The sequence below is a fragment of the Blennius ocellaris genome (assembly GCF_963422515.1).
Source record: "Blennius ocellaris genome assembly, chromosome: 17".
NCBI lineage: Eukaryota > Metazoa > Chordata > Actinopteri > Blenniiformes > Blenniidae > Blennius > Blennius ocellaris.
Genome location: NC_137666.1, coordinates 6,569,315 through 6,583,255, shown reverse-complemented (window position 1 = coordinate 6,583,255; position 13,941 = coordinate 6,569,315). Strand labels below are relative to the sequence as shown.

At 41.0% G+C, this 13,941-nt stretch overlaps 1 protein-coding gene across 4 annotated transcripts in view; it reads right to left on the bottom strand.

Annotated features, from left to right (window-relative positions):
• The window catches only part of kiaa1109 (KIAA1109), a 92,845-nt gene that overhangs the window by 27,284 nt on the left and 51,620 nt on the right, over window positions 1–13,941 (bottom strand). For all 4 annotated transcript variants that reach the window (XM_080513184.1, XM_080513187.1, XM_080513186.1 and 1 more), the window contains exons 50-62: window positions 13,542–13,805; window positions 11,886–11,979; window positions 8,975–9,181; window positions 7,831–8,066; window positions 5,350–5,594; window positions 5,146–5,251; window positions 4,635–4,732; window positions 4,278–4,466; window positions 4,010–4,178; window positions 3,381–3,592; window positions 2,219–2,302; window positions 1,208–1,406; window positions 201–264 (exon numbers count right to left, since the gene is read on the bottom strand). In XM_080513184.1, coding sequence (XP_080369310.1) covers window positions 201–264; window positions 1,208–1,406; window positions 2,219–2,302; window positions 3,381–3,592; window positions 4,010–4,178; window positions 4,278–4,466; window positions 4,635–4,732; window positions 5,146–5,251; window positions 5,350–5,594; window positions 7,831–8,066; window positions 8,975–9,181; window positions 11,886–11,979; window positions 13,542–13,805 — 2,167 coding nt within the window. The remainder of the gene's footprint in view (window positions 1–200; window positions 265–1,207; window positions 1,407–2,218; window positions 2,303–3,380; window positions 3,593–4,009; window positions 4,179–4,277; window positions 4,467–4,634; window positions 4,733–5,145; window positions 5,252–5,349; window positions 5,595–7,830; window positions 8,067–8,974; window positions 9,182–11,885; window positions 11,980–13,541; window positions 13,806–13,941) is intronic.

Sequence of the window (13,941 nt, the reverse complement as noted above, 5' to 3'; positions counted from 1 at the left end):
TGACCGGCAAAGAGCCAGAGGCAGGAAGCGGCGGAAAGCAAGAGGGAAAGGAAATAAATAAATAACTATGACGTTGAAGGACACGGGTGCAATTAATGCAATTAATAATAAAACATTTTCAGGCAGTTGTCTCATTCTTAAGGTGGGACTCGAGGGTGTGATCTATATTTTATGGGTCGGAGCAGTGGAGTTAAAAGAACTTGCCTGCAGAAGGTTGGCCTGTGGTCCGGGAACACACTTCATATGTACCGTCAGGAACAACGCCTGCATACAGAACACACACACTGGGATTCAAACCCTCGTTCTCAAACATCAGGGCTAAACACTTAACACAATTTGACACCCCAAAAAATTGTTTTACTGATTCATCCACCTTCTTGTTTGCCTAGTGTGCGGATGCTAGAAGAAAAGCCTGCTTTTAACTCCTTCACGGAGACTTCTTCTCCGGAGAAAATGGCTGATGATAGGCTACCACACTGCCACCAAGTAAACGTAGCTGAAAGCAGTTATTCTTTAATAAAAGCAGCTGTAGCACCGTTGAATGACAGCGACTTGGGTGCTTATTGGCTGTGTGGTATCTTTCCTTTGTATAATGACTTTGCAAAGATTGGAAAAAAAAATCTCGAGGCTTGCTTGCATATTAAAAATTATTGTGATACATTAACTAATAACTATTGTGTAAAAAAAAAAAAAATAAATAAATATATATATATATATATATATATATAGCATCACCAGATTCAAAAACACACAGTCCAAGTAGACTGTATAAGTTTTGAAGATGTTTCTCATCTCATCAGAAACGTTTCATAAATTTGAAGTAACTATCCCAATAGGTTAATATACCTACTATTGAATAGTTACGCAAGTACGAGCAGAGTTGTGAAAAACAGGTGAAGTACAAGTCTTTTCCATAATCTGCAAGTGTTTTCAAGTTTTCCCTGGTTCTCACATGGTTTCCATTATGAAATGAGTGTCAGTATGTCGGAGTCCTTTTCATGAATGCAAGTGGAAGTTTCTGAGTCAAAACACTTCAGCAGCTACCAGTGGAGAAACATACTCAAAACTCATAAAAGTAAACAGTCATCTTTATTTTTCTTTTCAGAGTAAAACCTTACTATGCGTTGCCGTGCTGACATCTATTAGCAACAGAAGTGACTTCAAAGCCGACATGGAGTGGGCTCGCAGTGACGCCCGTGTTACTCACAGGCATTCATTACGAGGTCTCCCCGGATTTCCGGCTTCCAGTCGTCCCAGGTGGTCTCGAAGCCCTCGGCAAAGCGGATGCAGAAATTCTTGAAGTGCCCTTTGCTCACCAGAGACTCGGAGGAGCAGGCAGTGATCAGCGTGCTCTCAATGGTCAGCACCAGAGCGGAGCCGGTGTCAAAGTCTACGCTGTGATTGGCCTGGTGAAAGGATGGGGACAGAGGGTCAGGAAGGCACCAAGAAGGGGTCAGAAGCAGGGGCGGGCAGTACAGAGAGAGAAAACCCCACGTCCATGGGCTTTGAAAAAGCCACACTCAGCTGGTAACATTTCACTTTAAATATTCACAAAATTTTAATTATTTTTTTTTCTTTTTGTTAATTGTAGAGACCAAATCCAGGATAAAAGTTGCTGTCACAAAATACTTTCAGTGTTGCTGAGTAAAATGTTACCAGGCTGTCTGGTTTGTTAGATTGTGTTTGATTGCAGAATTACAAAAAAAAAAAAAAAAAACACCCAACAACCATCATACAAGAATTTTTAGATTAAATCTGCACCGCTCCCAAAACGACAGTCTCATCATCAACCCAGTTATGATCACACATTTCTATGAGTTGGATAAGAATCAGACTGCAGCTTCGGTGCAATTACTGCAAGAAATTTCCCGGAGTCCACATGGGTTCTGTTCCAAAAGTAGGCAGAGCTCGCCATGTGAACCACTGATCTCTTATGTGTGGAAAAAAAAAAAAAAGAAAGAAAGAAGTGCATTCAATTAAAAAAGTATCTTTCATTTTTAGCAGACACTTCTGGCACCAGCTGGCAGAACCTTTCATTGTGTCATGATGACACAGTTCACAGTGGTTTGCCGGCATAAGAGGAGGAAGTCTTGGTTGGTGCTGTGTGCCGCTAGTTTGAAAGAGCAGAGCACTCATGGCAGATTTTCAAAAAGAGAACCACAGTAAGTCATTGTCCCACAACAAGCCATCACAAGAGATGTAATAAACTGCAGGTTACTTTTTGTGCTTTTTTGGGCCGGCCTACTGATGTGCTGGCCTCAGTTTCAGAGTGGATGCCCTCGGTAGCTGGTGCTTGTCCTCTCTATGGAAATAAGTGCAACATAACAGCTGGTGTATCTTCTAGATCTCCACACACTTGAAGTGTAACACGATATCTGACATTGATTTTTATCAATATCCAGTGTTTCCCCTATAAAATGTCCACTTGTGTGTATGCATAGTCTCCCGTGTGTTTTTTTTTAAACCACCATACGGTTAAAATGACAAACACTTACTGATCGTCTTTGACAAGAGATAACCAAATAACTTTCAGGATTTCAGGCTAGTCTTGTTATAATCATAAATTAATCAAAATGTTCTTGTGATACAAATCAGTACTGAACAGTAGAGCAGTGTAAAATATCAGAATTTTCTAGATATTCAGTTACATTCTGATTCAAATAGAAATGTGTTGGCTTGTCTGTAAGGATCTTGTGATTAATAATCAAATTTCAGCAACTTAAATTAGACAATATGTTGAGTTTTCTATATAGATGGATGAATTATAAAACCCTGTCCTATTCTGTCTGACTGAAACATTTAGCCTTTGTGTTGTACTATCAAAAGAAATACAAAGTACTACAAAGTATACAGCTGTGGTGTTAATTCTGTTACTGCGATGACCTTGTTTGCAGACATATCAAGTCAAACACACAAACAAAAAACATGTCTAAAACAAACAGGGTTACCATGAAACGGTTATAAATAAAACATGTGGGGAACAGCGTCAATATGCTGACCAATGAGGCAAGTTACAGCTGTGGTAGGGGAAACACTGATATCAGAATTGCTCGATTAAGCAGAACAGATCAATAAATTATTGTCAGGCCTGTAAATCACACTGTGAATAAATGTGCATTTATACCAAATGTGGCAATCGTGTTTGTTAATTGTCAGGATAAAGCGGCAAATAATTGTTCCTGTACTTAATGCTGATTACTGTTAATTCAATTTGCTGACAAATGTGATCCATTTTAGTAAATCAAATCTATTGACATCACTGAAAAGGTTTAAACCTGCTGAAGCGAACAGACGGCAGACAACAAAATGCTACAAGCGACTGTAGTAGCTGTGACGTTGGTGACTGCTGCGGCTGGGAGCGAAGTGTCGCCGCACGTTACCTGGGACGCATTGGTTATCGGCAGGCAAATCCCCAGATCGTTCACCGTCAGCTGCAGGAAGAGTGTGCTGAACGCCTGAGCAGAGGTCTGCTGGATGACTGGCAGCTTGTCCACCACCTCCTTGGTGGCCACGTGGATGTCCTTATTGAGTGCCAAGCGCTGTTCATTCCAGTTGTCGTATGCTGCTTTGTAATTCAGCCAGAACAGCACAGCTGCAGGGCGACACGGAGAAGGGGAATAAAAAAAAAAAGAAAAAGAAAAAAAAAAAAAAAATCTTAAAATGTCATCTAAATATTGTGGAGTGAGGGTTTTGAGATGTCAAAAAAATGTTTAGCCTTTCTAGTTTCAGATGCTGAACCTGTGCTTTCTAAGGTGTGTAAATGTCAGGTGGGATTCAATCATAAAGCCTTTCCACTGTAACAACAAATGACTCCATGCAGTGTCTCACAGCAAGACCTCCAGTCCCTGCTGTGCACCTTCAGCATCACGCAACACAATACGGACACCAGAAAACTGCTCTGAAAAGTAAGTACTGGTGGTGAAAGAGACTACTATATTTCTTCTGTAAAAATAGAAGATCGTGTCGGACAACATTGTGACAATAGCAGGTGCAGAAAAGTGAGCTGAACCTCTGTCGAACGCCACCGGCTGAGCAAAAACGATGGGCCTGTTGAGCGTGATGAGGACGGCCTCCTTATCCGAGGAGCCGCTGATTTCCTCCTGCAGAGCGTTTCGCAGACCAATCCGAGTTCGGAAGTACGCCACCTGGTGGAAGTCTGAACCTGCTTCTTCGTACACCTGAAAAACGACGGAGAGGAAGTATAGATGCAAACAACATTGGCATAAACCAAACTTTTACAGTTCTCTAATCTCAAGCAGCGAGAGCTTGATAAGTACCTGGTGCTTGACGATCTGTCCCAGGGCCAGGTGAAGGTCAACTTGGCATTTGCCAAAGAGTTTGAGGTAGCTGCTGCTGCCCCCAGGCTGAGCCTTGCACTGGATCCTGTTGGACAGCTCCAGCTCGATCAGGCCCGTCTCGAATCGCACGGCCCGCATTGAGGGGGTGGTGGCTGTCATCTGGATTCCCTGTGGACACGGAACAGATACTCTGAAAACTTTCCTCTGTGCCCTGCTGAAGCCCCAAAAATAAAACTGGTTTTCGCTGCTTGAAGCGACACAAAAGTTGGACCTGGTTGCCTCTCCCCGAGTGCGTCTGCTTTTGTAATCTTAAAGAAAAACCTGAACATGAGTTACCTTGAACATGAGGCTGACAGAATAAAGCAGGATTTTGGGCTTGTCGGCATCTGTTGAGGTGTCATGCTCGTTCCACAGAGGGATGGGTTGTTCTCCGCCTGCGTCAACAACAAGGACACGAGAGCAGCTCACTGAGGAGCTCCATCAAAAGTGACAGAGGGACAATGAGGACGACACACAGAGTTTTACTGTAAAGCCCAGTCCCCTTTCTACTGGGCAATGATATTGATCAGTCTTGAGCGAGATGAAATTACTCTCAATGCAGCTGTGGAACTGAAAATGGATGAATTTGTGACTGGGCCTTGGGCATTGTTTAGTTCGGGGGGGAGGGGGGGGGGGTCTTTCAGCTGCTGTGGACGACAGAACAGAATACCGAGGAGAACTCTCATCTGTTTAAGATTAGATTAGCTTTATCGATTGAAGAGGAAAACCAGAGCATTAAAAAGAATAGAACGCTGTAGAAAAACGTCCAGGGACGTTTGTGAATATATAAAGCTGAAGAATACTGTACCTGACACCTTCTGAATGACCTCATTGACCTCCTTCATGAAAACCTTCTGCAGAAAGACGAGGTGGTTGAGCAGGTCTGTGGTCAGATTGTGCTCAAATGAACCAATCTGTGCACAAGAGCAGACCGTTATTTACTATTTTAATCAACTTTGAAAGCCTGTAAGGTTTTCTGCAGCAAACTTGAAGTGAGTGAGAGACTTCTTGCCTCAGCCACGCAGCGAAGGTAGTTGCCTTGCAGGTAGTTTCCTTGCTTTGTTGGAAAGTCGTCTGCTGCCCAGCCCTGGTCTGAGTGGCTCTCGTGTTCTTCCATGATGTACTCGCCTGACATCGTGACTGGTGGCAGTGTGAGGCTCGCTGACGGCGACATGGTGGACAAGTCCACAGGGGACACTTTGGACTGGAAGCAAAGCTTGTGGTTGGGCAGCTCGAAGGTGAAACTGGTTTGAGCTCCTAATCACAGGAAGAGAAAATCAACATTATGAGAGTTTAAGCAAGACAATCCAACCACCAATTATTATTATTATTATTATTATTTTATTTTATTTTTTCAATTTGTGGGAGCATAAAGAATTCACTATTAAGCACAAGAAATCTCCACTCAACTTATTACAAAGATGTTTATTTTGCCTTTAAATTATATTTTCATCATCAATGTTTCACTCTACACAAGCTATGTCCAAAAATATTATGTGGTGTCGGCATCCAAGCTTGTTATAATTCTATGAATAACATAGAAATCTGAGCACTACAGCAGCCCATTGCTCCTTGTATGTACATTTAGCAAACTATGAGGTGGTTATAATTACCCAAAATAATCAATAAAGTGTCCAAGAAAAACTATATTAAATTACATAAGAACTGGAGGGACAAAATGATCAATTAATTTATCCATGCTGTTTTGGCTATTTGACCAGCAGACAATACTAAGCAAACTTTGGCTTGATCAACAATAATGTGAGAGAAAGCATTCATGTAGCCACAGATAGTTATTCCCGAAATCCCCACTTTTTTTTCAATTTCTAATCTCGTGTGTCCATTTGTCTAATTCTTCCTCCAAGAAGGACTGAAATTCACCTATTGAGACAACTCTGCAATGAAACAGCAGGAGTCAATCTCTTCCAATTTTCTCACCCTCAAAGCTCAGAGAGGAGGAGAAAAGGAGACTTTAGGCAACTTCGTCACCATTCCAGCCTTCATGACGACTTCCATTCACAGGCGATATAGAGCCTCTTTGTGCCCTGTAACTGCTATTTTTGCCACACTACTGCAACATTTCAGCAAGAAGCAAAAAAAAAAAAAAAAAATGCAATCCTACCAAAATGCCCCCAGGAATTAGAAACGGTATTACTTTCCTATTGAAAATGAACCCTGGCTCTATAGACTTGTTGGCATTAATGTGCTGCATTTGTCCTTTCCCGCTACAATGCATCATTATAACATATAAAATAGTTTTAATTTTTTATATCTTTGCTCTTTCCTCAACTGCAGGCAATGACATTACAAAGTTAAAGAGATCTAAAGAGAGTTATTGCCAAAGCTAGCATATACTTTACCACTCTGTCCCCTGACCGCTGTGTAGAGGTTGAAGCAAGAAAGGTTAACACAGGTGGTAAAATCCTTGTGAATGAATGCAGCTTTCTACAGACCTGTGGCTATGTCCTTGTCACACCAGATCTATACAGGGGAGCCATTATTTTCCTGTCAAAAGTCTAAAGCTAATGACATCTTCGGGGCCAACTCCTCTTAGCATTGACTCAACGGTCAGGAAGCAAAACATGGGAGACTGAATTGCGGCAGCATCTATTTGGTACTAATTTCAACTGGATTTTATGTCACTTTAAATCTTGTGCAGCACTCATTGCTGGCTAATGCCTACCACGCACATGTTTATATTCCCAGCTGTGGAGCGACTAATGGCCTTTACTCTGCTCCTGATATCTGTGAACACTTCACTGTCATCTAACGAAACACTAAATTCAAAACATTTACATTCCTCCTCAATTTGTCCACCAACATCTACTAAACGAAGCAACAAAAAAACCCTCGAAAATTTCAGATGGAATTTTGCATGTAGCCACTGCTCGCTGCGGACCACGATACTCGCTATGAATCCGGCAGAAGAATATAATGAAGAAAAAACTATGCCAAGGATAGTAATCTTTGAGCCTCACCTCTTAAATAACATCTCCATCGTTAGTTAAGCTGGAAAGTAGCTGCCTTAAATTACCAACTCAGAAAGTGCTGTAATGGTATTAAATAGAAGTTAATAAATACATGCACTGTGGGTCCCTGCGACAACCCCCCCCCCACCCCACGAGCGCAACACTATTTGCTTGCCTACTGAAGGGTTGATTTGGTGAAGAAATCCCCCCTTCGGGGACTGATACTTTAAAAAGTGTACTTACTAGACATATTTCATGAAAACTCTAAATATCTATATGCATTCTATTCACAGAGGACAATCACAGCTTTTTAAGTCAGCAGGTTTATTGAGCCATGGTTCTTTTGAAGATCTAGTCACGCTTCAGCTCAGACATTTGCTTAATCCGAGATAAGACGCCGGTTTTTTTTTTTTTTTTTTATAGATTTCAATAATATCTTGTGGAGTTTGGTTGCCAAACGGCAGTAATGTGTTACGAGTTTACACAGTCGCAAAGATCAGTGTCTCCTCTGTTTAGCTACAAACCTGTCATGCCGTGGCTCTTGACTCGTCCCATTTTATACTCCGCTTTGAGCGAGGGCAGCAGGGCCGCGCCGATGGTGATGCCGTCCATCATGGCACTGAACTTGAGGACAATGGGCTTCTTCTCCAGGCCCTCGGGCAGCTGGGGGAACTCGTTGGCTTCCACGGGGGTCTGATTGATGCTGGATGCCTTGTCGGAGGGCTGTGGAGTCGGGGTGTCCTCCCTGTTTGGAGGTTGACTGTGAACACATACACACACTTACGCAGTCAAGACCGTCTTCCGTCAACTTAACCGGTGATTTGAATACGTGAAGAGGGGGTAGCGCCATCAAATGCTAGCTGTTAATGTCTGAACTGGATTCTGTGTGGCACTTCACATTTTCCATTAAAGGACTCCAAAATAAGTGAGGGGGGGGTAAAGTGTGTGTAGGAGGCCTGCACACACTGAATAACTGCTACCACTGCTTTGATTCAGTTAGGTGAGCCTTAATATGCAGAGCTTGGCAGATAGCTCCTTACATTCCAGTGAATATCAAATTATAGACAGGTTCTTTAATATCCCGAGCACACCTACAACTCTATAAATATATTAACATAATTCAGAACATTGCCATGGAAACAGGCCACACACAGGCGCTGAAAGCAGGCAACAGAGTGGCTGTGCTGTACTAACTTTTCACTTTGATAGAGTAAACAATCGCATCCAGAGGTATGAAGGCTTGGAGGATGCATTCATTAAATGAATTTGCACGTGAGGCGGAGACCAGAGACATTGACATCTGACATTTCTGTCAATATCTCAGGCCTCTATTCAACTAATGACTTTGAAACTCGACATAAACTCGTAGCATGTCTGCTGTTTAATAGTGGAGCTGTTAAAACTGCAACACAAAAGAAACATATGGTTCAACACAAGCGCTCAACTGTTACAAGAGACCCCACATTGAGGCTTTGTACAAAACTATCAGGTCAAATGTGAAATATATGATTAGAAAAACACGTGTCTTTGTTGACGTAAAACCCACAATGTATGCCAACTAATCCTAGTCTAAACTTTGTTTTAATAAGCAACCCACTCTTTTGCTAGGTAGAAGTGTTGAAGTGTTACATCATTTAGATGTGCAAATAAAAAAAAAAAGAGACATACGCGTTGGAGGGCTGCCGAATGAGATCAGAGATCTGCTTGGAGAGCTGGTGGGAGCTGCGGACCATCATGCTGTGCAGAGTGGCCGGATGCTGGGGGATGTTAATCATGATGGCTCCCACCTTGAAGACGGCAGCGTTGTTGGTTTTGAGTCCCCGCTGGGCACTGTACAGGGCCTGAGACTTGGCGATGTTGCATTTGACCACAGTTCTGAAACACAACACGACGCCAGATGAGCCACACGAGTGAGATCCGAGCCCGGCGATAAAGTGGACTGATGAATGGATGAGAGAGGAAATCAAGCAGAGGAGCACCATGCAGATTCATGGGAGGGAGAATGAGCAACCACAATGTGGAAGAACGAAAAATGAACCGTACACCATATATGAGCACTACATAGCTTCCCTTCCAAAAAAAAAAAAAGTATAATTCGAGGACAAACATTTCACCTAGGATGACTGATGTACTGTTCAGATGACTTTCTCTAAATGCTGACATGCCAAACAGATATTCCAGTATTTTGTTCGATGATGAGATGCGGAAAGAACATGGATACTGTACACAAATCGGCTCACATATATTCACAGTCCAGCTGCAACAGTTTGCTGTTTGAGGGATTGGCTTATTTTGAGAATCAGCTCGCTTCCGTAATTGTCAGCAAAATTAACATGTAGTTACTTTAAAATATTGACATTTGTTTATTTACCATGTGTCAAACATTCCTCTGGACTGTCGCTTTAAAGCAGTTGCCCACAACCCAATATGTGGCATGTAGTAATGATAATATCACGTCACTGTGACACAATAATCACTTTTTACAAGACAATTCTGTTGCATAACAATATTTATATTTTATGTCCGAGTCAGGATTTGGTGTCAAGTTCTCACACAGATCATCTCATCCCAATCCACTCCAACCCCTCTGTATATATGCAGATTATGTATAATTATATGTACTTTAATTTATAGTTTTAATTGGATTAGTGCAATCGATTCTCTTTTAGAAACCATTTTATTGTAGTGTGGACTTTTCAACACCTAAATATGTTAAGAAACAATACAATACCTCAAAATTCTGCTACCAAAATTAAATGAGTCTTTTTGTCGGGACTTTAGTTAACCCTCAAAACAAAGCATCCGGCCCCTATTATGGCTTCATCTTGATGACAGTCACTTCATCTAAGCCGTTGAGAAACCGACTGTAAATACACATGGTAGACACGTGACCCAGACAAATGAAGGATGTACGACAAAAGGTGGTTGTGTTGTTTAGGTTAACTAATGCAGAACATACAGAAACTCTTGTTTAGCAGTGCTGGTGGGAGATGTTGGGAAATCCTCCAGTCTATGAAAGTAGTTGGAAGAGAAAGCAAGGAAGTGTTAAAAGGCGAAGAAATAAGACAGAACAGAGTGTGAAACAGCTGTCAGGCAGTGTAAATCAAGATCCCCGGTAGAAAGAAGCTGTTTAGTGCATTAGTGTGAGGTTTTTATGTTTGCTTTTGATATTCAAGCGTCTAGGAAAAAAATTCAGGGTTAATAAGGTAAAACAGTAAAATATTCTTGTCATTTCGAGGTTTTTTTTTCTCCATTTTGCAGCTCAAAACAATTCTTAGTCAATGATATGCTGACCATTTCAATCTTTTTTTTCTAATAACTGCTGGCATGTAGCACTCGGTAAGGGTAATTTGACATTAGCTTCACAATCTTACTCACTTCTGCTGTGTCTGGAATGTAGATCGACCCAAAAACTGCTGTGACAGATGGTGGTAATGGTGGACAGGCAATGTACCCATGATAAACAGGGTCAGCGTCATTTGTGCCACCATTCTTAAAAAACATATTCACTTACACATTCTACACACTCGCTTTGTCTTCGAATATTCTTGCCAACAGCAATGCCTAATCGTTGCACTCCGCTGAGACATGCTGCGTCTTGTGCAGCTGACCAGATAAAACAATCGAGAAGCGAAGGTCACATTTGCATGGCCCTCTCAATGTAAATATAGAAATACATTGTTATGAGAGTCACACAGAATCAAGCAAAAACAATAAATCACTACAAAGAGGACTGATTATGCCGATTATCACTTATATCCTTCTACAAGTACCAAAATATGCAATGAAATTGCCAGGTTAAAATGCATGTGTCATACATTGTCTTCCTGTTGTCCAGAGGCTGCAAGTCATAAACCAGTAAACCAAAGGACAGCTCCACCTTTATATCAAACAAAATCCCCCTTCAGTAACAAATGAGTGAAGAGCTACGTTTAAAGATGGGCACAGTTTGCAGTATGCAGTATGAAAACATCATTAAGTCTCACTTTTCCCCTCACAGTGGGAGCCTCTGTTAAATCTGTTTTAGTAACAAACTGAATCCAAACACACGAGGCGCATAACCTGATTACAAAGGCTGGTTTTTGAGGAAGTTGCATGCAGTAAAAGAAAAAGGAAAAAAAAAAAAGAAGAAAGATGTTTGAATTATCTGCAAAGAAATATAAAAATGTGCTCAGTGAGCTGCCGTAAATCAATGTTAATTTAGCAACGTTGTGTATCTCAAGTTAAAGTGTTTTCAGTGCAGCTTAGTCGGGCCTGGGTTGGCCTTGTGTTGCAAATGGCATAGTAGAAATCAAATAATCCTTCACCTTGGATGGAATACAAAATAATAAATCAAGCCTGGTTCAGCATCCAGACAGCTCCAATTAGAAAGCCAAGAGATTGCGATGTATAACAGACAATTTGACGAGAAAACAGTTGAGATCGATAAACTTCAACGCGTTAGCTGGGGCTACAATATTAAGCGTAATTACGCCTTCACCATTGTAGCGGGCTTTTCTTCACATCATCCTTCAAGAGTGAGAAACTTTCTCCTACAGCATTCATCAAATAGCTGAAGTGAAGGAGAAAGCGTACGTACTGGATGTCAGGTGTGATGCCCTCGAGTAGAACAATGTTCACTCCACCAATGTGAGCTGACGCACACGTCTCCGTCATTTTCTGGTGCAGGATATCTGCCGTGCATTGAGGGACAGAAAAAAAAATTAATCAGATCAAAGAATTTTTTTTTTTTTTTTTTACCAAGTAAGAATATCAAGTAACATATCAATCTTCTTGTCAAGTCCATACATTGATCAAGACAAGGGTGTTTTACATAAAAGTTCAACAAGCTGTTGAAAAATTAAAACTAAAGTTTGAGTAAACATCTTCTGGTATTCGAAACATCAAGCAGCATAATGATAGTGAGCACGGATCAATTCTTATAGATGACAGTTTGCTGAATGAATTTCAGATTTGTGAAACATTTTTTGAGAAATCCAAATAGCGTACGATGGACGGAAAACATGAAGTCTCTCATGAGAGAACAGCTTTCATATTGAAAGGTCAATAAGGTATGATTGTGAACATGTGGAGATACTACATTGTACACTTTATTGTGAATATACTTGACTTGAATAATTTGCTTGTACAATATCTGACGATGAAGACTTATAGCAATAACACACTCAACATGCCGTTTGTGTTCCTTTTTGCCATTAAAACCTGTTATAAACTATATGTTTGAATGGTGTGATTCAAAGACTTTATATTCATTTTAAAGAGTCAAGTTTTAAGTTAAGTAGTCCACATAGAGCTGTAAGAAGTGGTCTCAGAGCAGTTGTAGTCCAACTCCGGTGTGATATAAATATACACGAATGCAATCGGCGGACTGTATATCGTGTTTTAAGTTTGAGCTGAGAAGACTCTCAAACTCTAAAGAGCTACACCAAATACTTTTGTAAATGCTCAGCTCCACACAAGGAAAAGTGAAGCACATCCAGTTGAGTAAAGGTCTCATAAAGACTGGCTTTATTTGTTCTGTGAAGAAAAATGTTACACACAAGCTAAAAAAATGTGTCACTTCTAATCATCACAGAAACATGATGCTCCAATTCTTTTATTCCTCTCAGTATTTATTTAAAAAGGTTACGAATGTTAAGCTGTTCAATGTGAATAATTTCAAAGTCAGGAGTGTATACTTCAAGGCCGGTGTCTTTAAATTGTATTGAATTCTTTGCACTGACATTTTCACTGAATATTGTGAGAGCAAAATTTAAAATACTTCATTGAAACAATTCAAGAGAATCCAGGTGCTGTTTTTGTCTATAATGCGTGTTGAGTGTCCTGTTAGAGCTTTAAGAGTACTGGTCTGCTTGAGTCTGATTTGAAGACTTGATTTATGGTATAAAAAGAATGGGAGGTAGGGGTAAGGAAAAGTAGTATTTTATATATATATATATATATATATATATATATATATATTCTTTTTCACTGACTTTTTTGTCATTTAAATATTCTACTTTGGTTATTTATACTCTCAACCTATCTTTAATGCGGCTTTAGTTCTCTAAGATTTAATGATTCTTGATTTTCATCTCGAGTTTTTATTCGTAGTTTTTAATCCCTGCTTTGTTCCTCTCATTCTATCTTATTATTCGTCTGTGATGCACTCTGACCAGCATGAAAAGTGGCCATACAAAGTTGAAGAATTGACACTTAAGCTGCAGTCTGGACTATTTTCAGCACATGGCCTCACCTTTCATCTTCTCCTTCAGGGTGAAGCTTCCGTGGATCTTCTTAAGCTCGGCCTCCATAGTCAGCCCGCCGATGTCTGCCTCCAGGTGCGTGCGGTTCACCATCCCGATCCCGAACACAATGAGCGTGACGTGCTGCGGCTCAGAGCTCACCAGGCTGCGCCGCCTCCCACCGGCGCCCGGTGGCTTGTTGGGCGTGGCTTGCTCCTGCTGCTCGTTCTCGAAGATCACCTTACAGAAAGGTTCAGAGGGGCGACGCCCACCTTCTGCATAAAGAAATGGACGGGTGGGAAGAAAAGCATCAGCGAAGCACGACGTTACTCGATTTCCGAATGGGTGGATTGTTTAAGCAAGTAGCCTGTTCATTGCTCACTAATTGACCTACATTAGTTTGATGACATC